The sequence below is a fragment of the Hippocampus bargibanti genome, linkage group LG09 (genome assembly GCF_051943395.1).
Source record: "Hippocampus bargibanti isolate YZ-2025 linkage group LG09, ASM5194339v1, whole genome shotgun sequence".
NCBI lineage: Eukaryota > Metazoa > Chordata > Actinopteri > Syngnathiformes > Syngnathidae > Hippocampus > Hippocampus bargibanti.
Window position 1 is genome coordinate 8,533,514 of NC_142742.1, and position 26,231 is coordinate 8,559,744.

The 26,231-nt window shown below is 40.0% G+C and overlaps 1 protein-coding gene across 2 annotated transcripts in view; it reads left to right on the forward strand.

The window, feature by feature from the left end:
• Positions 1-1,696: 1,696 nt before the first annotated feature.
• LOC148893550 (KATNB1-like protein 1) overlaps positions 1,697-26,231 on the forward strand; it is a 45,522-nt gene continuing 20,987 nt past the window's right edge. Inside the window, exon 1 of one of the 2 annotated variants that reach the window (XM_089003794.1) lies at positions 1,697-1,821. Coding sequence is in view for 1 of the 2 variants with exons in the window: in XM_089003795.1 (XP_088859921.1) it covers positions 1,795-1,821 (27 nt within the window). In the remaining variant the exon portion in view is untranslated. The remainder of the gene's footprint in view (positions 1,822-26,231) is intronic. The other variant, XM_089003795.1, reaches the window with a different exon arrangement.

A 26,231-nucleotide genomic window follows, 5' to 3' on the forward strand; every position in this document is an offset into this window, starting at 1 on the left:
ACAGTTGTTTCTGCCTGAACTCTTTAGCTAGATACATTCGACAACACCACATGAGCTAGAAGTTGAGCAACTTCCACCGCACCTTTCTTATGCCGGTACAGACGCTCCCCACCTTACGAACGAGATACATTCCGAGTGCTCGTTCGTAAGGTGAAGTTGTTCGTGAGTTGCTTCAGTGCTATATTTTGTATGGAATATATGTTTAAGTCAAACACTGAACGGGGAAGTAATAAACACAGACGCTCTAACAGTCATAAAATAAATTCACAGCTGCTGTAGTACGACGACATATATCCTTGGGTCTTCAGTAAGCCATTGCTTTATAAAACTACATTTTATTATGAATTGCGTCCTCTGGTGCGTCAACAAGGAAGAGGAATTTCCTTCCCGCCCATATACTCTACACAGCCAATCGTAAGCGAGCTTGGTGCCCCCTCCTCCGAGCGTCCACTGGTATGAGGGATTTCCTCCCCGCCCACATACTCTACACAGCCAATTGTAAGCGATCTGGGCGGATCGGGCAACACCTCAGCATAGCCAGGCGCTGATTGGTCAGCCTGGGTGTCCATACGTAAAAATCCAGCCCTTGAAACTTCCAGTGTGTCTGTGTGCGTGCGTGCGTGAACGTGAAGCACAATACGCAGCCAATTGCAAACGAGTTTTGCCGGAAAAAGGCGCGCAATCCAAAATCTACCATACAGTATCTCTGTCCGAACATTTTTCGACATACTGTACCCGCAAAAAATGTTGGTATGTACCGTTTTTCGTAACTCGAATGTTCGTAAACTGGGAAGCGTCTGTACAAGTTTGGCGCATTCAAAGACGTTTTCCAATCGACGATTTTTCCAATCCTCTAAAAATCGCCCCCCACTCCATCCCATGAAAGGAGAAAATGTTGCCCCAATGTGTATCTCTACATATAATCACGGACAGAGCAACAAATAGTCGTAATTAACTCAGAATGAACACAAGCTTTATCGTTAAGTTTTACGAGTGCACACAAAGCCGACACTTTCGTCTCATCACTTGAACACTCTTTGTTTTCATTTTCTGCGGTCTGTTACACAACATGAGAATAAGTTAGATCAAATATTAAAACAGTACAATCCCTTTTTTATGGGTTTTGTGTGTTTGTACTTTTAGAGATAACATCTATATTGTTTGTCAAGGGACACTTCAGATTGTTTTATTTAAGATTATGTTTTTAGCACTCCAAGGGGCACCATTTTATTATGATTATCATTATTTTTTTGCTTTTTCCACCTTGCTGCTCAATAATTGCCTTCATAACGACGACACAGTGTCATCTGCAACCGTTTTTCCAATGTTGATTAACACATCAAGGCCTCCATTTTTTCCCCGTGACGACCAAAAGCGAGGCGTGAGTCGAGTTTTAGACTCAGTGGCAATGATTTTTCACGTGGGATGATGATTTTTCCTTTTATTTTTCGCCAATCTGTTGATTCATTCACATCCTCGCATGATTTGGCTGTAAAAAACATATTTGGTTCTCTTTTGCTAGAACAATAAAGGATTTGTTTGGATCAACAAGTAACAGATTGTTCTGATCCGCATTCTCGCCGGCCATACCAATCATTCCAGCCATCACCATTGACAAATCTTATGGGTGTTTCGGCTTTACACACAACGTCACAGCCAAGTCTGTTACGTAATCGAAAGCCCGTTCTTTCTTGGACTTCCACAGCGGCTATCCCCATCAAACGGACATCATATGAGGACCAGTGCTGCCATATAAGGGCAACGTTCCAGTGTCGTCACAGAAGTTCTTGCAATATGAAGACGCTCTCCCCCAGTCTGGTGGTATGTACATGGAAAAAATGACTCTGCTTTTTCAGCTTCCTTTTATCAGAGACGGCATGTGTGTGTCTTTGTTGTTTGTCAGCAGCTGTGTCCTCATACGGGTTTATAAGAGGTGACAGCAGGAATGCTTTCCATCGTTTTATTAATGAGACACTCTAAGACACCGTGTCAAACTCAAGGCTCCGGGGCCAGATTGAGCCCACCACATCATTGTATGTGGACCGCGAAAGCTACCATATTTTCCGGTGTAAAAGGCGCACCAGAGTATAAGGCAGACACCCAATGAATGGTGTATTTTCAAACATTTTCCATATAAGGCACATCGGACTATAGGGCGCATCATCAATGAATGAAAATAGTTTTCCAAATAAAATCAGTGTTTGAAATAACGTCTGCCCGGATGCCCGAGGTGTGTAACTTTTGCGCCGGGCGTACCACTTCCAGAACCTCTCTGCCCGGGTGGCCGACAACTACCCCCCCCCCCCCCAAAAAAAAAAAAGATTTTTATTTCAAATCAAACATTTGCTTTATTCCGATTTCGAAATATTAGTTTATTTTGAAATTTCGGAATTTCGGTTGGTTTGGCAATTTTTAATTTCGGTTCGTTTGGCAATTGACATACTCGGCAGTCAATCAGAAGCCTGCATCGAATAACTTCGTGCTTTCGGGTGCATTTGCATATCATTTTCAAAAGTAGACGCACAGAGAACACAAGAAAAATGGATCAGTGGTTAGGAATCAAGACAAAACCTCATCCCCAGAAGAGAGACTCAAAAGAAGCTAACAAAATGTATGACGCTCCAAAACGTAAACGTACATCGAGAGCATCGTGGAAAGAGGAGTTTACATGGCTTGCACGTAAACTCCTCAGAATCTGTTATATATTCTGATTATCAATCCTTAATACTTTGCAACAATGGGTTTTTTTTGCGATTAGTCGTCTTATTGTGTTTCAAGTTGTGAAAAATCGGGCAGGCAACTTTATGGCCGAGCAGGCAACTTTTCAGAGTTGTCTGCCCTGGTGTCCGCTAACTTTTCGTCATGAGTTTCACACACTGATATAATATATAAATATATAAAAGCTTTCCAACTATAAGGCACACCACACTATCAGGCGCGACAGTAGTGGCTGGGGTTATGCACCACTTCTTTTACAGGGGGAAATGGAGTCATGGCTGCGAGACCTGTTGTGGATCAATATAACTTCACATATAAGGCGCAGTACATATCAGGTGCAGGGTCATCCTTTGAAGAAAATTAAGGCTTTTGGGTGCGACTTATACACTTGAAAATATAATATGGATGAGATAACCTTAACTTTTTTATAACAGCTGAACAGAAGTACTGTGTTTTGTCGTGTATAAGGCGCACCCCCAATGAATGGTGCTTTTTCAAACTTTTTCCATTTATAAGGTGCAACAGACTATAAAGCGCACCTTCAATGAATGAAAAACGTTTTCCAAATATAACATCAATATATAAAGGTTTACCAAATAAAAGGTACACCACATCATAAGGCGTTACAGCAGAGGCTGGGATTACGTACGGTTTCTACAGGGTGGAGATGAAGTCGGTGGCTGACCTGTTGCGGCTCATTATTACCTCACATATAAGGCGCACCTGCGTATAAGGTGGTCATCTTTTGCATGGAAAGAAGGCTTTTGGGTGTGCCTTATACAACAGAAAATATCATGCACAACACTTGTTTTTATTGTGCAACAATCAAAGTGTACCATGTATTTCTTACATCTTTTGATGCATTTGATGCGGAAAATACAGCAATCAAATCGCGAAATTGCTAAAATCATTATCAAAAATTCCAATTTTCATTTATAATGAACAATAATAATACATTGTATTTATAAGCACCTGTCAAAACTTTAAGAGGACTACCTACTGTAAGCATATCCTTGTTTCCAATCCCCTCCTTACAGTAACTTAATAAGTGAAAAAATATTTATTCTTGACTTCTTTATATGGTTTCGGTCATCATGGCCTTACAAGAAAAAAAGGTAAGTAAAATGTGCTGCGCGACAAAAATGCGTTTGTCTAAGGCAGGGGTATCAAACCCATTTTAGGCATGGGCCGCTTCCGAGTTACGGCTTCTCTCGGAGAAGCAGTGCAAAATCTCAACGGTATTTATTACTCAATTTCACAATTTGGTATAGATTTTAGCAAGAATTATGATAATTGACGCATATGATTTGCTCCTAAAACCACATAAAATAACTTGAGGGACCGGGTCTGGCCTTGATTTTGACACCAGTGGTCTAAGGGCTGGTCACCTTGAAGCTTCTTTCAAGGCAGGCACTACATCAATGATAATGTTTTGTCCTTACAGAAACATTTTCAATCTTGATTACTTTAATCTGAGCACGAACATCTTTGTTTACAAAAAACAAACAAACAAAAAAATAAAACACTGTGTCACACATTTTCTTTTTCAATGTATTTGTTGTGTTGTATAGTACATTTTTTTTACATTTATTAGAAACTTTGTGAGTCATTTTCTATGATTGTAACGTCCCAGCCAATATGTCCTTGCATAAACCAAATTTCTCATCTTATCCAAGCATAAAAATATGCAGTTGAACGCAGTTGATGTTATTTATAGGCCGGCCATATTTTGACTTGAAGTCAAGTGGTGAATAAGTGTTATTGTGATTTTTCCAGAGGTGACTTTCGTCAGGCTTCCATTCTCCTGAAGTAGCCTTCTAGGTGGTTGTTTCTTTGATATTTTACTAGGAAACTGTTACGATGTTGGACTGAGGTAAAAGTCGACTTTGAAAAAAATGCCAGTGTATGTGAGGACATTGGAGCCTGTGTAGCAACTGAGCTGTTCTTACATTATATTGGATTTATCCAACGCTGATGACTTCTGGACGTCTTTCCTCGGCAAATAAATTCTGCATGTTTATCATTTGGAATCATCTTCACAGACATAAACACACTGATGTGATTCCCGAGACTCTCAGCTGTGACTTAGATCACTAACATCTGTGACAAACGACATCAGCGCGGAATGCGGATTGTCGGATGACATCATTAAATGAAATGGCATGTATCTCTGATTGTGTCGGTACTGGCTGAATGTGTTCGATGCGGTTATACGGTGTGTGGTCGATTGAGGATCTTGTCCTCCATTTCTGAATATTTGAGACACGAAACCAGGGAAACAACAGATAAAGTCAAAAATGACGTGGCTAGATTGTTAAAACAGAAGTAAAGTAAGGCGCTCTGTTTTTAAAATCATCCCCTAGCATACATGTTAGCAAGGATGCTAGCGCATATTTTAAACTAGCACCTTTTTCCATGTCGCCATACAATAATACAGTGTCAATGTGTTGAGTAAAGAAATAGAACCTTGGGGTGAACATTTATTTTATTTTGTACAAAAACCCTCACTAAAGACCATTATGAAAATGGATGGATTGAAATCTTGTAAAATGCTCGTCCCAAGTAGCTAATCTGTCATGGTTAAGCAAGTTGTTAAAGGTACCCTGAGTCATCTTGTAATTGTTTCTTAATGGCCAGTTTGGAGAAGTGAGAGTGAAAGTTAAAACTACAAGTTTAGAATTTTGTACTAATTGTAAGTGATTCTCGTGCACGCACATACAGTTGGCATTGCGGTCCTCAAGCATTTAGAAAAATATTTGGAGCTCTGCAGCATAGCTACGATATAGCAGGATAATTTTTGTATTTTTGTTTAACTCATTTCCTTCATGGCAGCAATACGTCTGTGTAAGCTCTCAGTCGTACAGGAGTGGTCCATCGATGAGAAGGTTTCTTCAGCCATATAAATGGGGCCGATACGACCAGTCAGACTTTAGTTCGCTGACGAAGCCTCTTGGATAGGAGGCGAAACGTCCGAAACCTTCACTTTTGTACAGATGACGGCTGAAGAAACCTTCTCATCATTTCCTTCATGCATGTGCAAAAATGTGTGCCAGGGTTTTTGTCATTGTCAATTGAATTCCAGGACCCACAGAATATTGACTATTAGGACTACATAAACGTTCAGTACAGAGTTATAAACATTAGACTATATACTTTCATCAGAAAAAAAAGAATTAATTCCTAATTTATATGGGTCTGTAGTTATATGCGCTTGAAATTAGGGAGGCTGTCCAAAATACAATGCAATATGTACATATTGGTTTATATAGCGCTTTAACAACAGCTGAATCTGGAACAAAGCGCTAACATGAAAAGAAGGGAAATGCTGCCCCATTGTTTAAGGGAAAAACATTGGCAGAGGTCTGGCCAGCGTTGTATCGGCACCCAAGCAAGAAAAAAACAAAACCAGAACAAATTTGGGAATGGCGCCCTATGTCATATTTTCAATTCCCAAATATATTCTCGAATGGCAGTGAATGAGTTAATGATCGGCGCAAGGCTGGGGAAGTTAAATGTTTTTCCAGGTGTCAACACTTAATATATTAGACAGAAAAAAATATCCTTGACTCTGCGGCAGGGAATCAGCAGATTCAAAGACCGAATTGAAAATTGATCAAACAAATGTCAAACAACGGCCTCGTCGGAAAATCTGCTGGAGCCATCTGTTGTGATCAAAAAGAATAGTACAAATTGAATGAAATTTGTTTCGTAAGTGTGAAACGGGCCATGGAGTTGGCGGCGTCGGCTCTTTGACTACAGGGTGGGAGCTGATTTCCCCTCCCTCACTTACTCGGCTTCTCCCTGTCGGGGTAGAAATGAGTCAGTCAGCAGCTGGTCTCCATCAAGCAATATCACTCAGGACTCTCCACACAAGAGCAGCTGCCTGATCGTTACAAAGTGTGACATCACTTCCCCTTTATCCTTTTATGGATAGCCACCATGGTCACTTTAAAAGGAGAAAAAAAAATCGAATGTGGTCCCTGAGTAAAAATATTTGCCAACCCCTGCATTAGAAGCTTGATTTGCACGCTATATTTTATTCTCGGCTCTTACTACTAGTCAACACAGCTGAGACATAATAATAATAATAATAATAATAATAATAATAATAATAATAATAATAATAATAATAATAATTATTATAATAATTATACATTTCATTTCTAAGCGCCTTTCAAAACTCTCAAGGTCACTTTACAGTCACAGGATAAGTTTTTTTCTGTGGGTGAGCAGCAGCAGTCACACGTGCCAGCGTTCACTCAACCCGGACTAACTCAAATACAGTGGTACCTCGGTTCTCGACCATAATTCGGTCCAGGACCCTGTTCGAAAAGCGATTTTTTTCGAACACCGAAACCACCTCTTTGCTCCTGTCACTTGCGAGTCAATTCTCTAATCACGGACACGGGGCATTTATACGGTTCGCGATCACCTCGCCAATGCCGGATGATTGACTCACCTCACCACCGTACCTGGACTCTTCCTTCGATGCGCGAGTGTATCCGGTCCGAGGTATTTTCCCTGCGTCCCGTAAATTTATGTCATCTTCCGATTGCGTAATTTTGCACCCTCGTGTGCCATTTGCTTTTTGACGTAGTAAGCGGGTCGGCTCAACCCCTGCCTTCTTACTCGCTGAGTTTTCTTTTATTTGTGAATAAACATCCTGCTTGGGTAGTACGTGTCTGCTTTGGGATCCCAAACATTCCACCACGTTCCGACGAGTCAGCTGCCGTCACTCTCGCTCAGAACGTGACAGCGACGGATGACTCGGCTACAGGATGTTCTTTTCTCTTCAAATATCTATCCAATGACACTTGCTCTCACTCCCACGGTCACATCACTAGTTTTCACAGCCTCTTTATTCTTTATTATCGTACTGATCGTAGATTTCGCCATGCTGTATTCCCTCGCCAGATCAGACACTCGCACACTTCCTTCATATTTAGCGATTATTTCTTTCTTAAATGCAATAGTTGTACGCACTACTTTTCTTTTCTCACTTTTAGCAGCACTTACTTTCTTTGGAGGCATGATTAGGGGCTAAAACTCTTCGTACACCTATATTAAACGCTAGAGCAAAACGCAGCACATCCGCTAGCGACAACAGTTGGTCACGAACAGAGCGATACACCCGTGCGCCGCTCAGCTCCCCACACTCGCGTACGCACTCACGGGTCGTATTGGCGTTCGAACACCGATTGATGTTCGAATGCCGAAGCAAGAATATCTCGAATATTTTGTTCGAACACCGATTTGTTCGAAGAGTGAGGCGTTTGAGAACCGAGGTACCACTGTAGATGGAAAGCTGGCTAGCTAGCTAATAGCTAGCTCGATAGCTAATACCTAGCTAGCTAGATAGCCAGTTAGCCAGCTAGATAGCTATGACATATTTTATGTACAACACAAGGGACAGTTTTATTTGGCCTTGAGATCTCTTAAGATGGACCAAAATGTGACTGTTTTGGGCCAGTTTTGACAGTTAACAGTTTTATCAGAGCTGAGTTGTTGTTTTTTTTTTTGGGGGGGGGGGGGCGACTTGTGTTCAGGATTATTGAAGGAAATAGCACGGTCCGCGATTGGTTAGCACGTCCGCTCACAGTTCAGATTCCATCTCTGGCCTTACTGTGTGGAGTTGGCATGTTGGGTTTTCTTCGGGTTCTCCGGTTTCCTTGAAACACATGCAGGGCAGGTCAATTGAACACTTGAAATTGTCCCTAGCTGTGATTGTGAGCATGAATTGTGTACAGTGATACCTCGGCTTACAAACTTACTGGGTTCCCAGAAAGTGTGTGTAAGGCGAAATGTTCGTCTCCCAAACATTTTTCCCATAAGAAACCATTAAAAATGAGAATAATACGTTCCCAGGTCCCCATAAAACGTAAATTTCTACTAAATAAGCCTTAAAAATAGACAAAATATACCTTATTTTATGTATAATAAATGTGCCATTGTATTGTATAAAACTGTACCGCATAATAAAGTCGTTTTATTTACCTTTGTGATGGCCGTTGATAGAGTTGCCTCTTGATGATATCCAAGTGAAGTTGCCGTGCTTTCTCGGCAATCATACCTTCACTCACACGGCCCCCTGCGAGCTGCTTTTCGTTAATCTTAAACAACAGAAGTTTTTCAACCTCTTCTATTGCCTGAGACCGTTGCTTCGATAACACAGAACCACCCTTAGTCACACATAGCAATGGTCGACTTAGCACACTGGTACTGGGATGCTAAGTCACACAAACGCACACCTTGTTCGTGTTTTTTGATGATCTCCTTCTTCTGATCGACCGTAATTTTCTTATGTGTCCTCTTCGGCTTAACACTAGCCTGTGGTAGAGTCTTTTTCGGTCCCATAATAGCAAAAGTACTCCACTCAATAGTAAACAACGTCTGCATTCAAAGGGTGTGTGGAAAACTAGTCCGCCAGCCACCGTGGCGCTGTTCAACCGCGTGGTTTGGTTCGTCCGCCGAAAACTACTTTGTATGCCAAGACTATATTGTCGCAAATTTAATGTTCGAAAGGGGAAACCTTAGTGAGCTAAAGCGTTCGTAAGCCCAGGTGTCACTGTACTTCGATTGGTTAGCAACCATTTCTAGGACAAGATCCAGCAGGCCTGCGACCCTTGTGAGGATAAACAGATTAGAAAATGGATGGATTATGGATGTATTATTCAAGGATTAGTTAATTAGTTTTGGCTTTCACAATATTTGACTGCTGAATAAACTCAAGTAACTCCAAAAACTCGACCACTTTGTCATGTCGTCGACTTTGTTTTGCCCTAAAATAGCAGGAACTCTGCGCAAATGCTTCTGACATTTCTCTTTTATTGGATGGTTGAAAATGTTTAATGAAAACAAAAGGGAGTCACCATTTTTTTCACCCAAGGCCGTGAATAACACGCTACTGGACATGATTGAATGTTAAAAACCGCTGTGTTTATTTTTCCTATTTCATTTATCGAAAGGACAGGCAGCGCAGCTCTCAGCCTCGGTCCATCTCGCCTTCCTTCATATTGTTCTTCTCAAGATGCTCCTTTTTTTGCCTCGTGCAGCCTATTAGCGGGGTTCCAGTGGAATCTCCTGTCCTTTCTGTTTGCAGGCATGGAGGTGCAGATGTGAGCTGGAGCTGTCACTGTCACTTTACCCGAAGACAGCCCATTCCGCATGATGTTTATCCACGTCTCAGTGGAAAATAGCGCCTGAATTCTTGGAGACAGGCGGATCTGTCTCCATCCTCTTTTATGCTTTCAAGCAGTATTACTGGGCCGGCCCAGCTTTTTTTTTTTTTGGGCCTCATTTTTCAAAACAAAACAAAGCAAGTGGAAAGAAGAGGTTGTATTCCGACTCCTGGAGAATGTTATTACATCTCTGCACAGTGTTAAATTGTTGCTTTTTGTCACGCAATAAGTCAGATGGGATCCAGCGGCAAAATTTGCATCAGGTCACGGCGTGTAATTGGGCATTCTTTGATCCACTACGTTCACTTTTAAGACACACCCTTAACTCATTCACTGCCATTCTCGAATTTATTTGAGAATTGAAAATATGACGTGGTGCGCCATTCCCGAATTTGTTTGGTTTTGTTTTTTTTTTTTTGCTGGGGTGCCGATAAAATGCTGGCCAGACCTCTGGCAATGTTTTGCATTCCACAAGGGGGCGACATTTCCCTTTTTTCATGTTATCGCTTTGTTTCAGCTTCAGCTGTTGTTAAAGCGCTATATAAACCAATATGCATTTATTTTATTTTGTTATGCTTAGAATATCTTGTTTTCTATCCTTTCACTCCCACCCCAACCCCATCCCTCTTCAATTGCTGCTGTGGACTGCAAATTTCCCCATTGCGGGACGAATAAAGGTATTCTGATTCTGATTCTGATTCTGATGCATGTATTAATAATAATAATAATAATAACAATAATAATAATAATAATAATAATAATAGATAATAGATAATAATAAAAGAATAACTCAAATACATAGAAAGTTAGCTAGATAGGTAATATATAGCTAGCTAGATAGCTAATAGATAGCTAGCTAGATAGCCAGCGAGAGAGCTAATAGATACTGTACTGTACTGTATTTTGGACAGCCACCCTCATTTCCAACTCAGATAACTCCAGACCAATATAATGTAGGAATGAACTTTTTTTTCTGATGAAAGAAGAGAGTCTAAGGTTTCTTACGCTGCATTGAATGTAAATGTAGTCCTAAAACTCAATATTGTGTGTGTCCGGGAATTTGACTGACAATGACAAAACCCTTGCTCTGGAGTGGACACATTTTTTCACATTGTGTGGCAGTGAATGAGTTAATATTTCAGTCTTGATGCACAATTTATGTATTCAAATTAGAATCCCTGCACTGTGAATGAATTCACTAACGGAGACAAAACAGCAATGCTTCAAGCTGCAGACGAGCTGTTGAGTCGAGTGGTGTGCAGGCCAAAGGAGATTTACATAACGTCAATTGTGGGAGATTCTATTACATCCATGCAGATCTCTTACGTGATTCTCCTGGAAACATTTTGGGGATTCAATAAAACACTTGCTATGAAACAGTAGCTCAGAACCTTCAGAGAGAAATGTTCCCGTCCTAAAGCATTCAGGGGGCGGTCAGTTGCTATAAACGTAGAACAATAGCATTCCAAGTCAGTGATAAAATATACTTGAAAGTTTTGCTACTGGTCAATAAATCACTGAATGGTTTAGGTCCCAAATACATTGAATCCTTGTGGAATAAGAACCGAGGAGGGCTTTGAATTAGTGGAGTTCACAGTTATAAGCAAATGTGGTGAAGCAGTGTTTGGCTGTTATGCTGCACGGAAATGGAATTAGCTTACAAGCTAAAAAATTATGCCTTTTCCCCGTATTTATGACTTTTAACTCTATGGCGAGAGCAGTTACAACAGTGGACAGTTTAACATGTTATCAGGTGAAAAGGTGTATGGAATAGTTCAAGTATTTAAAAAATCTGTTGTTCCAAAATCATCTCCTTGCACTGTTTTTGTAATTTCAGTGAGATACTTTTTATTACTTTTCTTTTCGCCATTCCTGAATTTGTATGGGTTTTGTTTTTTTTCATGGTAGGGGGCCAATAAAGCGTTGGCAATGGCCTCTGGCAATGTTTTTTTTTTCTTTTCCACAAGGGGACAGCATTTCACTTGTTTCCATGTTAGCCCTTTGTTCCAGCTTCAGCTGTTGTTAAAGCGCTACATAAACCAATATGTATGTGTTGCATTGTATTTTGGACACTCACCCTCATTTCAAGGTCATATAACACCAGACCCATATAATTTAGGAATTAAAGGACAACTGACGCCCGGACAGGTTGTGTCCATAATTTGTAAAATGACTTCAAATGACTTCTACTGAGCGTATTTTACAAAGATTCCACGGCATATAGCTATATTTTACGTCTTAAGACTCGCGCTGAATATTCAGCAAGTCTTGTTTTCGAGATGACGATGCCTGACATGACGTTACGTCTGGAACGCCCCTGACCGAGAAAGCGACACACAATGCATTTTGGGTACTTTGTTTGGTCTGAAAACTTCGTGTTGATGGCGAAATTAGAAGGAAAACACAAAAATAACGCGATTGTGAATCGTTGTGTGTTGCACCAAGACTACTATTTGATACTAGTTGACACAAATTCCCAGCAGAAGAATCAGCCCATTTCCAACGGAGCTTGGGCACCATGTTATGCAATATCCGGGATGCTACATTGGAGTCCACATGCCTCAAAATGATCCTGAAGGACTTCTTTAATCGATTGCAAACATTTCTGCTTTCCTCTTCAGAACTATTTGAATCCTATTCATAACTGGATGAGTAACAAGGACGCATCTTCTCCGAATCGGAAGCCATTTTTTGATTCTCGAGCAAGGCAAGTCACCTTGGCGTAACGCCACGAACAAGGGGTGTCTGAAACTCGCCATCCCGAGGTCATTTTGAAGTAGTTTTGGGACATCTTAACTCATTTTTATTGGTGTTTTGCATTTGACTAAAAATATCAGCCTGCGTATTTTGGGTATTTTAGATGCTATAAAACGTTTTTCTGATGTCAGTTAGGAAACAAAAAAAAAATGGTATCGGTTGTACTTTAACTCTTTTGTTCCGATGATAGAAGATATTCTAAGGTTTCTAACGTTGTATTTAATGTTTATGTAGTCCTAAAACTCAATATTCTGTGGGTCTTGGAATTCAAGTGACAATGACAAAAACCCTGGCACTGGAGTTGACACATTTCTGCACGTCTGGCAGTGAACGAGTTAAATTCTCCACAGAATCAATCAAATGAATGGTTGATCGATTTTTCCGTTCAACAACTTGAATCCTTCATTTGCATGTTGTAATTTCTCCAGTTTGAAGTGTGGTCCACATGTCTGGCTTCGATATTTGTGATTGTGTAACAATCGACACCGCTGTATTAGATTTGTGTTGATTTGTTGACATGCTAATAGCAGCCGAGTATTTTCCCCAGTGATGACTTCAAGTAAATATTTCAATCGTCAGTTTAGCATCCTTGGAAAACACTTGAACAAGAATCGATTAATCTCATCATTTCTACAGACCAGTCCTGTGTGCAACCCTGAAAATGAACACATTTTTTGGCAATATTTCTACTTCGCACTTTCTCATCTTTGATGGAACACAAAAAGTGCTGATTATTTTCCAAACATGCTTTTTATATGTTCGCCAGAAACGATTACTGCTGTAAACACTTTCTTGGGTTCGACCTGCTGTCACGCAAATTTCCAAGAAACTGCGTTGGCGGCCATTTTATGATTTAGTGAAGTCAGTGTGAAATTGAGGGTGGATATAAATTGGTATCTGGAGTCATAAATTATAAATCCGTTTACAACAATAATGTGAACAAACATATGACCTTGGCATTTCAAACTTTCAAGTTTCATGAAACAATGTGAACATGGTCAACATGTGAACTAAAGCTTCTTCAATTCTGACGTTATCTTGACATAATTAAAAAAATACATTTTAAATTTTTATAACAAATCACAGTCTCTATTTCAGTATGATATTGATTTCAATTGGATTAAATATTCAGAACCTATTGGCTACCAGGGTATCACAATGTTTTCAACGGGTAGAAGGAAAGACCTAGAGACTAGAAGAGTCACAAGGGGAAAATATAGCGTAGAGCACCATTCCCGAATTTGTTCGGGTTTTGTTTGTTCTTGTTTGGGTGCAGACAAAGCGGTGGCTTTGGCCTCTGGCAATGTTATTTCCCTTCCACAAGGAGGAAGAATTTCCCTTGTTTCCATGTTAGAGCTTTGTTCCAGGTTCAGCTGTTGGTAAAGCGCTATACAAACCAATATGTATGTATTGCATTGTATTTTGGACAGCCGCACTCATTTCAAGCTCATATAACTCCAGACCCATATATTTTAGGAATTAACTCTTTTTTTTCTGATTAAAGAAGAGATTCTAAGGTTTCTAACGCTTTGTTGAATATTTATGTGGTCTCATAACTCAATATGACAATGACAAAAACCTTATGGTGTGGACACATTTTTCCACATGTCTGGCAGTGAATGTGTTAATAGACAATTCTGATTTGTGCAAAGAGTAGTAAATTGAATAGTTTGCACGTACAGTATATTAAAATCTTTCGAGGTGCATTTTAGATTCACTCTACAGTTGTGAAGTATCACTTCCTTTATGTGATAACCACTTAAAACACACCCAATTGGTTAAAATCCTACTATTTTCATACCGGTTACAAGCTAGCTATGTTGAGTCTTCCTTTGGTGTGACTCTTTGGCGTCACGACTATTTTACACACCGGGTACAAGTGTGTTGATCAATCTAGCAAGCTAGGTAGCTAGCTATGTTGAGTCTTTCTTTGGTGTGACTCTGTAGTACTTTGACTAAAGTGAAGGAAATAGCTCCAAATTCACCAGGATAATAACACAAAAAGCATTTGCGGCATTATGACCAATAAAAAAAGAAATCTGAGGTCATTTCTTTTCAGCATCGTCTCACATGATGTCTTTCACGGCAACATTCACGGTTCAGTGGCGAATTGAAGTGCTTGGAGTGAATATGAGGCAAACAGACACATCTTTTTACTTGGTGGAATCATAAATGACTTTCGATCAGTTCACAAGTTGTTTGTCATTGTTGACCATGTGTATGGGAATGTGAACAATCCCAAGACTGACCATTGGGAAGAGAGTGGGATGAGATGAGGAAGCAGATGCTTTTGAGTCAGGCAGCACAAAAGGATGACTCACACCAATCTGATTGACTGCTGTTTGAATGTATCAGTGGCGTGGAAATGGCCGGAATTGAAGCTCCACATCTGCGCATTTGACAGGAGCGGGTTTTGATGAATTGTGCTCATTAAGGCCCAACGTCACACGAGCGGAAATGTTTCTCTGGTGATCGTTTTAAATCGGAATATGATGATGACGATTGTTATGCAAGGTACAAACAATGTATGAGCCAAATTGTAAGTTCATAACAGGTATTATTAGTCACACTCGATACAGTTGTTTGCCTCCAGTCTTGCGAATCCACATTGTAATCCACATCGGATGCCACGTGTAATCCATATTCAGACCTGTCAATTTGCACTGATTGTTGAAAAATAACGGCAGAATGTGGCTACACCGTTAGCACAGGTGGGTTGACTGGTTAGCGTATCAACCTTACAGCGTACAACCTTACAGCGCAGAGGTTGTGGGTTCGATCCCGGCTCCTGCCTTTCTGTGTTGAGTTTCCATGGTCTCTCCATGTCTCTGTGGGTTTTCTGCGGGTACTGTGGTTTACTCCCACATTCCAAAAAACATGCATAGCAGGCGAATGAAACCGTCTAAATTGTCCCCCAGTGTGAAAGTAAACGTGAATGATTTTGTGCCCAGGCTGGCAAACAGTTCTGAGTGTCGCCCACCTACTGCCTTGAGAAAGGTGGGATAGGTTCCAGCCGACCAAAATCGAGTGTCTTCCTTGACCTATTCATTGCTAGTGACTAGCCAATCATATTTTGCGCAAACTCTGACATTACCAGCGCCCTTGAGCAGGCCTCAGGTTGCCAACTCGAACTCTTATTGGTTAAAGCAACAGCTTCATCACCATTGATGTTTATGCTTCAGAGCCTGCAGAACTGATTGTAAAGGCGTCCAAGTAGATTTCCGACCCTGGTCACAAGTTATGGCTGAAATGTGATTGGTTAAATATTTGTATTAGCACAACCGGGGAAAAGAATGAAAGGAAGCTGAAAGATAAATTTTGAAAAGAATTAATGGACAAAGTAGAATTCACATTAGTCTGTGATTATATTTTTAGGCCAGCAGAGAAGGTCTTGCAGGCCCTGACGGCCCACCACTGCTTCCATGGATCAAACGACACGGGATGACCATAACAGCAATGTACCTTTTAAAGAAACAAAATCCGAAAAATTATCCCATTTAAAACGCTCAAGCAATAATCTGAGAAAAGTAGTTGCGGCTACAATAGCTTCTAGGTAAGCGATCACGTGCCCAGTGGACAGACGGAAAGTGCGAAACCAAACACAAGAATAGGTTCTCATCTTAATGTTAAACCACAGTGTCGAAGTTGAGGCCACGTAATTTTATTTGGCCCGTGAAATCAAATAAAACTTTAAATTCCATGATGCTTGCTAAATTCCTGTCAGATATATTCGAACTTCTTATTCTGTCTAATCTCCATGAATTCCGAACCAAAATTTTAAATTGACACATGTACACCTTAATAATAGTAATCGTAATTATTTTTTACTTCAAATTTTAAACCTTGTTATTTATTAATTTGTGGAGGGGACTAAACACTCTAATAGCTTTCCTAAATTCATAATGGCCCCCGAAAGAAATCCGTAACTACAACGTGGTCCGCGGCAAACAATGACTTTCACACCCTTTTGTTAAACCCATCGACCCCCGGGCTAATGGCCCGTATAGGAAAAGCTAATAGTTGACGCAGAGGAGATGTGAAAAGTCTGTTTAGGATGAAAATATGAGTTGCTGACACCATTTATTTCCCACACAGCCCCTTTTTCAACTTCAGATTTATTGTGTGTTTCAATACGGCAGCGCAGTCCTGTATGAGGTCTTCTCACGCCATAAGACATATATCATTGTTCATCTTGTCGGGAATCAACCTGTTTGCTTCTTCGGAATAAGTGCAGGCTCACAATTGAAAACATATTATGAAAAGCTCGCGTTTGATTTCGTCGGAGGAGCGTTGCAGCTGTGACAAATGGGGAATGACCTTTGAGATAAAGTGAAACAGATTTCTGTAATCAGACCCTCAGTGGCTTTCCTTTCACAGCAATCACACGAAAGATAGCAGCCAGTGTCTTCTGCTCTGTCCAAAAAGATTTCATCATGTTCTCTTCGAGGTTGAAAAGTGAAGGGATCTGGAGGTGCTGCAACATTTAAAAAAATGCATCCATCCATCCATGGTCTGATCCACTTTAGCGTCACACGGGCCTATACCCAGCAGACATTGGACAGTAGGTGGGCTTGACACTGCCAGCCAATCACAACTAACCACCTATGCTTACATTCACACCAAGGAAGAATTTAGACTTGGTGGCTCTTAATCTTGTTGGAGGCACCGAACCCCACTAGTTTCATCTGCTCATTCTTTCAATGAATGTGCCCACCAACTGCAGACGAGACTGAGAGGTGGACCTCTGCGGGGGAGGATCCACCGAACCACTGAGACCGACTCACCGAATCCCTAGGGTTCGATCGAACTCAGTTTATGAACCATTGATTAAGAGTCTTCAATCCGTCTACCACGTATCTTTTTAGAATGTGGAAGTATCTGTGTAAAACCCACACAGAGAGTGGGAGAACATCCAAACTCCACCCAGGAGCTGGGATTAAACCAACGACCTCTCTGCACTGTGAGGTCGTTGTGCTAAGCATCGGACCGCCAGACTTCCGTTTACGAAAATCTCTACCAAAATGGAAAATGATCCATCCATCCATCCATCCATCCATCCATCCATCCATCCATCCATCCATCCATCCATCCATCCATCCATCCATCCATCCATCCATCCATCCATTCATTCATTCATCCACCCATTTTCCAGACCACATCATCCTCATTAGGGTCACGGGGGTGCTGAAGCCTATCCCAGCCGTCTTCGGGCATTAAGCAGCGGACACCCTGAATTGGTAGCCTTCCAATCACAGGGCACACAGAAACAAAAAAACATCCGCTCTCACACTCATATCAAAGGACAATTTGGAGTATTCAATCAGTCTGCCATGCATGTTTTTGGGATGTTGGAGGAAACCGGATGACCCGGGGGACACCCACATGTGAGAACATTTCAGACTCTACACAGAGAGGAGGATTTGAACTCACAACCTCTGCACCGTTAAGACGGGGTGCTAACCACTTGACGAGTGGGCCACCATCCTCTGTCTCGTATGATCGGTTGTAAAACAATAACAGCCACATTGTAAGCAAAGTGATTTTGACACAGGCGGACTAAATTGTCCACACAGTTGACCCCGCCCACTAGTTGTTTGGCCCCTGCAGATTTGTATCGTTTTGGATTTTTTGTCCCCAATATTTTATTTTACCATATCAGGGACAACGGTTAGGTTACTCCAGTGGGCAGATTATAATGGTGTCGGGTGACGGATTACATCATAGGGTTTTTAATGTTTTAATTATTTTTAAAGCCTTTCAAGAACATCAGATGCTTTAAATTCACACAATAGTGCATAGAACAAAATTCTGGAGAGTAGAAGGTTACAAATAATATAACTTTCCCTTCATATTTTTGCTCACAATATAACTTATTCACTGCCAGACGTGCAAAAATGTGTACATTCTAGTGCCAGGGTTTTTGTCATTGTCACTCGAATTCTAGGACCCACAGTATATTGAGTTTTAGGACTACATAAACATTCAATGCAGCGTTAGAAACCTTAGAATCTCTTCTTTCATCAAACAAAAAGACTTATTCACTAAATTATATAGGTCTGGATTTAAATGAGCGTGAAATGAGTGTGGCTGTCCAAAATACAAAGCAATACTCTTGGTTTATATTGCTCTTTAACAACTGCTGAAACTGGAACAAAGTGCTAACAAGGAAAAAAAATGGAAATGCTGCCCCCTCGTGGAAGGGAAAACATTGCCAGAGGTCTTACCAGTGCTTTATTGGCTCCCCTGAAAGAAAAACAAATTTCATTACAGTGCCAGGGTTTTTGTCTTTCTCCTTCAAATTGCAGGACCCACACAATATTGAGTTTTAGGACTACATAAACATTCAATGCAGCGTTACAAACCTTTACAATATCTTGTTTCATCAGAGTTATTTACTAAATCACATAGGTCTGGGTTTATATGAGCTTGAAATGAGTGTAGTTGTCCAAAATACAATGCAATATATATTGATTTGAAAAGCGCGTTACCAACAGCTGAAGCTGGAACAAGGTGCGAACAAGGGCAATAAAGGAAAATGCTGCCCCCTCATGGAAGGGAAAAACCATTGCCAGAGGTCTGATCAGCGCTTTATCGGCACCCCCGCAAGAAAAAAACAATACCCGAACAAATTCGGGAATGACGCTCTACGTCATATTTTCAATTCCCGAATAAATTCGTGAATGGCAGTGAATTAGTTAAACTTCAGAAACAAAGCCTGGAATGAAATATATGTTTAGGGGATGAAAAAAAAAAAGAAAACAACTGGTTTGTCGGTTTATTTGAGGGTTCATTTGTGAAATGAACCAATGCTGTTTATGTTATTGTTAGATAACATGAACAAAGTGTACAATGCCTTCTTCTTTTGAGACCCACCTCATTTTCCACTACAGTTTTCTCCTGTAACGCACACGTGCTCATCTTCCCCTGCTCAGCACGTGTTGAGCATGTGCGCATCGCATGTTGCATTGGCGGGATTAATCCGAACAATGTATCCACATTTTGTGCATCCCTTAATGAATCCCCCACCACCCCTCCACATTTAGTCTGCCCTGTTCAACATCACATGCATTTGTGTTAAATTGAGAAGGCATTGGAGCAAATGGTACCTTGGACAAATTTGAGTTGGTTTGCCGCAGCATCGAGTATTGGTTCGTGTCTTCGTTTTCTATGGGGGGAAAAAATACCAAAGTCACATTTTGAAGGAATCCTGTTTTGCTCATTTCTTTGGATCTTACAAAAAGAGAAGGTGACCACAACACCCCGCCTCCTCCTCCAACCACTTCATTGTGTGCAGCTGTAGCCTCCTTTTAGCCACAACACGGCAGCCTCAATAGACATCTCGAATGACTGCTGTCAACACGATCATTAAGTCTTTCAGTGTGCGTCTGTTTAAACAAGCTTCTTCGGCAGCCGCTGGCCGCACAAAAACTTGTTCTTTGCCACGCCATGATCTGCTTCTTCAAAATTCATGAAATTGGTCCTTTTAACGGATGGTAAAAATATATTTCACATCTAACAAAACACTAAGAGTCATTGATGTAATTTCATACAAAGGAATGATAGAAATACTCTATGTTCACAACCATGTAGAATTTAATGTTTCCATTATGGTTAAAAAAATTATCTGGTGACTTTATTTGTATTTGAATCTTAACAGTTATTTTGTGCCAGTTATTTTTGTTTTTCCCTTCCATGAGAGGGCAGCATTTCCCCTTTTGTCCATGTTAGTGCTTTGTTACAAGTTCAGCTGTTGTTAAAGCGCTATAAATCAATATGTATGTACAGTCATATCTCGGTTTTCGACCACAATACGTTTCAGAAACCTGTTCGAAAACCGATTTGTTCAAAAACCGAAACAGCACTTTCCATTAAAATCAATGTAAAAAATCTTATTCCGTTCAAAGTCTAGAAAACAACTTTTTAACAATTTCACAGCATAAACTGGATAAAAACTGGATACAATTCTATTAAAACAAACTAATGTTTTATTTTCACCAATTTTTAACATCAACACTAATCATCTGTCCATAAAAAAATCTCTCTCTCTGTCTGCCATGGGACGTGTTGGCACCTATCCCAGCTGTCTTTGGGCAGTAAGCGGGGGACACCCTGAACCTGTTGCTCACCAATCACAGGGCACACTAACTTTTCAAACGATCCTCTGCTTGCTTTAAAATACTGTTCAGGAGATCTTAACCAAATATTCGCACATTTTTGCAAAAATAAAACAACAATATTAATGCGTCTGTCACAATGAGGAAGACGTGACATATTAGGAAGTGACGTATGAGGACGTGGAGGGTAGTCTAGTGATGCATTCAGGTGCACTCAGTTTGGTTGAGAACTGAATTTCGGTTGTATACCGTGGCATAAAAATATGACATTTTCGGTTGAAAACCGAATGGGATGAGAACCGAGACGTTCGAAAATCGAGGTTTGACTGTATTGTATTTTGAATAGCGGCCCCCATTTCAAGCACAGATAACTCCATACCCATATAATTTAGGAATAAACTGTTTTTTTCTGATGAAAGAAGAGAGTGGAAGTTTTCTTACGCTGAATTGAATGTTGATGTAAAACTTAATATTCAGTTGTTCCTGCAATTTGAGTAAAAATGGCAAAAACCCTAGCACTGGAGCGGACACATTTTTGTACATCGTCTGGCAGTGAATGAGTTAAGTAGCAGCTCCACTGGAAGACCCCATTTTTGCATCGTCAGCATTTTTTTTACACGTCTGAGAAGTAATTGTTTGTGAGACCAATAATTGTCAACGTTTCCTGAAATATGCTTTTTTGTTTTACAAGTAGAAGCAGCAACATGCAAAAATCTATAATTATAAAGCGGCAAAGGTCATTGTGTTTTTTAGGTATGATTTGAATGAACTTGCTATAAATTGCATGATGCAAAATGGTAGTCACTGGAAGGCTCCCGCTGACTGCATTCTGTTAATTTGTTAGTAGTCTACAGATTTACGACAACTTACGAATGAGATACGTTCCGAACGGTGGTTCGTATAGTAAATCTGTTCATAAATTGATTCAGTGCTATATTTTGTATGGAATGTATGTTTAAGGATTATATAAGTATATTTAAGGTTTATATACGTATGTTTAAGGCTTGTATCAGTAACCTGTAATGGTTTGTACTGAGAAATAAACATTTAATAAAATATATGATGTATAAAGATACATACATGTACAACTGGAGAGAAGAATGAGAGAGAGAGAAAGAATATGTTACTACAGAATGTTCATATGTACCGTTGTTCGTAACTCGAATGTCCGTAAGTAGGGGGAGTGTCTGTATAGTGAATTATTTATTAATGTATTAATTAATTAATTAATTATAGATTCAGTGCCCAAGAACAGCATAGTGTCAATATCTTTGGGTATATTTTAACCCAACGTTAGCAAATCAATAAATGTTATTTGTACAAATCTACATCAAACTATAAACACAAGATGAGCCCAGACATGGACATACACTACCTGTCAGTCTGCATCGAAGGGCTACATGTCACATGGCCAAGAATATGTCTTCTAATGACAAAACCGAATGTTATTCCTGGACACATTAGTTAAATATGTTCTAGTCTGTGATTTGAGACATCTGTGTTTTTGGTAGCGGATGCGTCAGTCAGTCCACATTAACAGGTTACTTAAGAGGATCATGTATTTATTTATTTTTATTTTGTTTTTTTTCAAGGTGCAATGGAGAACTCAAATTGGCCATTCCTTCGGTCCTTAAAGCGCTCCATAAACATTGAAAACCGACATATTGTCAGTCCGGCATGCCCACTCTTTGTAAAACAGCGCTGGATTCCATCCCCTTCAGATAATTGTCATTACAGCCTAAAGTGTGAATTTGAGTAGAGTGGTACCTCCACTTAAGAAATTAATATGTCCTGGAAAACATTTCTTAATTCAAATATTTTGTAAGTAGGGACACATTTTCCATGTAAACGCCCTAATCTGTTTCAAGCACCCCTAAATCCACACGTAAATGTTTTATAGAGCATAAAAATGCATCAACGTATGTAAGGAATACATGGTACACTTCAATTGTTGTATTTTCCAGTGTATAAGGTGCATCCAAAAGCTTATAATTTTCTTCAAAAATGACTCTGTGCCTTATACGCAGGTGTGCTTTTATATGTGAAGTAATATTGAGCCACAACAGGTCTCGCGCAACAACAGTCAGCAGCCACAGTCTCAATTTCTACCAGCAGAAGTCATGCGTAACCCCAGCCACTACTGTAGCGCCTTATAATGTGGTGTGCCTTATATTTGGAAAACTTATATCTATTTACTGTATATATTATATTATATTTGCAAAACTTTTTTCATTCATTGAACATACGTCTTATAGTCCGATGTGCCTTATATGTGGAAAAAGGCTGAAAATATAATTCATTGGGGGTGCACCTTCTACTCCGGTGCGCCTTATAAACCTGAAAATACGGTAACCTGGCGTAAATCAGGGGTGTCAAAGTCATTTTTTGTGGCGGGCCACATTGTAGTTATGGTTTCCTCTCGATGGCCGTTATGAATTTGGGGAACCAATTAGAATGTTTAAATCCCTTCAAATATTACATATAGAGCACACAGCAAATTAATGAATAACTCGTTTTCAAATCTGAAGTCAAGAATAATGACTTTTATTGTGGTTGACATCCAAAAATATGAAATCTTGGCACAGAGTTTAGCAATCATCATAGAATTTAACAAGTTTGATTTGCTTTCGCGGGCCGAAAAAAAATGATGTGGCGGGCCGGATTTGGCCCGCGGGCCTTGACTTTGACACCTGTGGTGTAAATGATCGGACCACCTCATAACCAGGGGCGCAAATAACCAGGACACTACATAGGCAGATACGTTAGAAGTCCCTCTTAGCCAATTAGAAGTCAGGATGATGCTCAGTAATAGCCAATGGCAGAGCTGCTATAAATATGTTGCATTTATGAGAAGCAGCCCATCCTGTATTTTTACCTTTCGTATCTTGAAATTTTATCTTAATTGCCATTCACAAATTTATTCGGGAATTGAAAGTATGACGTACAGCCCCATTCCCGAATTTGTTCGGGGTTTGTTTTTTTCTTATTTGGGTGCTGATAAAGCGCTGGCCAGACCTCTGTCAATGTTTTTTTTTTTTCCCTTTCACAAGGGAGGCAGCATTTCCATTTTTTTCCGTATTATCACTTTCTTCCAGCTGCAGCTGTTATTAAAGTGATATATACATGTAAACCAATATGTATGTATTGTATTTTGTACATGTGCCCCCATTTCAAACTCAGATAAGTCCAAACCACCCATATAATGTAGGAATCACAACTTTTTTTCAGATTTTTCTGTATTAAATGTTTATTTAGTTCTAAAACTTAATATTCTGTGTGTCCTGGTTCGAGTGACAAAAACCCTGGCATTGGTGTGGACACATTTTTGCACGTCTGGCAGTGAATTAGTTAACAAAAGGCGATATTTTCCGATTGAGGCATATTTCGTAGGACGAGACATTCGTTAGTAGAGGTACCACTGTACCCGAAATGCTTTTGGTCTTCACACCCAAACTCCACACAATACATACAGTACAAGTCCAAATAGACAAGATGGTTCCCTAAAACCCTAAGTTTTTGTTCTTTAAAAAGTGGTTTTGTTTGACATTGCAGAGTGTCAAAACATCCCTGAGCTGAATGAATACCAGTAGCCTCAGCGTTTTTTGTTCTTTCTTTGGGGCTGTTGCAAATGATCCCACAGTGGGTCCCGGTGGGAAACTGGGTGTTGAAATACTGTCGAATATCGGCAGTCGGGTTATGCCCTTGTCATAACACTCATGCGGGACTTAAGGATTTCCATTAGGCGTGGCGTTCCTTTCTATGGGGGCAAATGTCGTATTAGGTGAAGGCTTGGGTTTAAAATGCTCAAGCAGCTTGCGGTTTCCCCCCTCTCTATTTGTTCCCCTGATGAGAGAGAGTGCAAAGTGAGGTCTTTGCACGTGCATGGAAGTTTGGAAAGAGTGTCTTTAGAATCTGGGAGGTGTTTGAAATCTGGAAGAGGTTTAGCAACCAAAAACGCCAAATCGTAACACGATGGTTTTTAACTCATTCACTGCCAGACATGCAAAAATTTGTCCACTTCAGTGCCAGGGTTTTTGTCATTGTCACTTTAATTCCAGGAACCACAGAATATTTTGTATTAGGACTATATGAACATTCAATGCAGTGAAAGAAATCTTAGACTATTTTCTTTCATCATAAAAAAAATAATTAATTCCTTAATTATATGAGTCTGGAGTTATATGAGATTGAAATGAGGGTGGCAGTCAAAAATACACTGCAATACATACATATTGGTTTATATAGCGCTTTAAAAACAGCTGAAGCTGGAACAAAGTGCTCATGTGGAAACAATGGAAATGCTGCCCCCATGTGGAAGGGAAAGAAAACATGACTAGAGGTTTGGCCAGCGCTTTATCGGTACCCAAGTAAGAACAAACAAAACCTGAACACATTCGGGAATGGCGCTCTACGTCATATTTTCACTTCCCGAATAAATTTTTGAATGGCAGTGAACGACTTAAAGCAGTGCTTTTGTTGAAACTCTTACAAAAAGGTTGTCTATCAAAGTCAAAGTCAGCTTTATTGTCAGATATACTATTATGCATGACATACAGCACAGATTAAATTAATCTCCTCTCGGACCCAGCGTTCAAGACACTTATAATGTGGCTAAAAAAGACACACAATTGACAACAGACAATACATTTAACTTCTGAATGTAAAGTGAGGTAGTGTCGTATGTAAAGTGAGGTAGTGTCATCAGAATCAGAATCAGAATCAGAATCAGAATACCTTTATTCGTCCCGCAATGGGGAAATTTTTCATGTAAAGTGGCGTAATGTAGTAATGCAAAACAAACAAACAAAGACAGGGTTGAAGTTAGGTCTTGCAGAAAAAAACGAGAAAAAAATAGAGTTCAGGATGATAGTACAACGTGTAGCGTGTTCGATGAGTGTGGCAGTGAGATGGGGCAGCGAGAGCAGTGTTGGGAGGGAGTTGAGTCTCCTGATGATAATTATCAAAGTCAAAGTCAAAGTCAACTTTATTGTCAAATATGCTAATATGCATGACATACAGCACAGATGAAATTACTGTCCTCTCGGACCCAGCATGCAAGGCACTTATAATTACTTTAATTATGACCTTTGATCCTTGTAACATCCAAACAGTAAAGAAGCCTCTGTGAGAAATTTAGATAATAAACACAAACAAATTGATGGAAACGCTTTACCCGACTTTGTTTCTAAACACATGTTGGATTCTATTTTTGGATTGGATTGGATTGAATATGCATTTATTAGTCTCACAGTGGAGAAATTTACATTTCACAGCAGCAAAGTGATGAAAGGAATGAAAGTAGAAAAACAAAATACATGAGCTGCTATAAAGGCAGCCACTCTCGCGGCGCCGTCTTGAAGTCAAAATAACAAAATAACAACTAAATAACAAATAATATGACAGCATAGAGACAATATGACAAAACAAAGACACAGAGAGACATTAATTCTTCAGGACTTGCTGT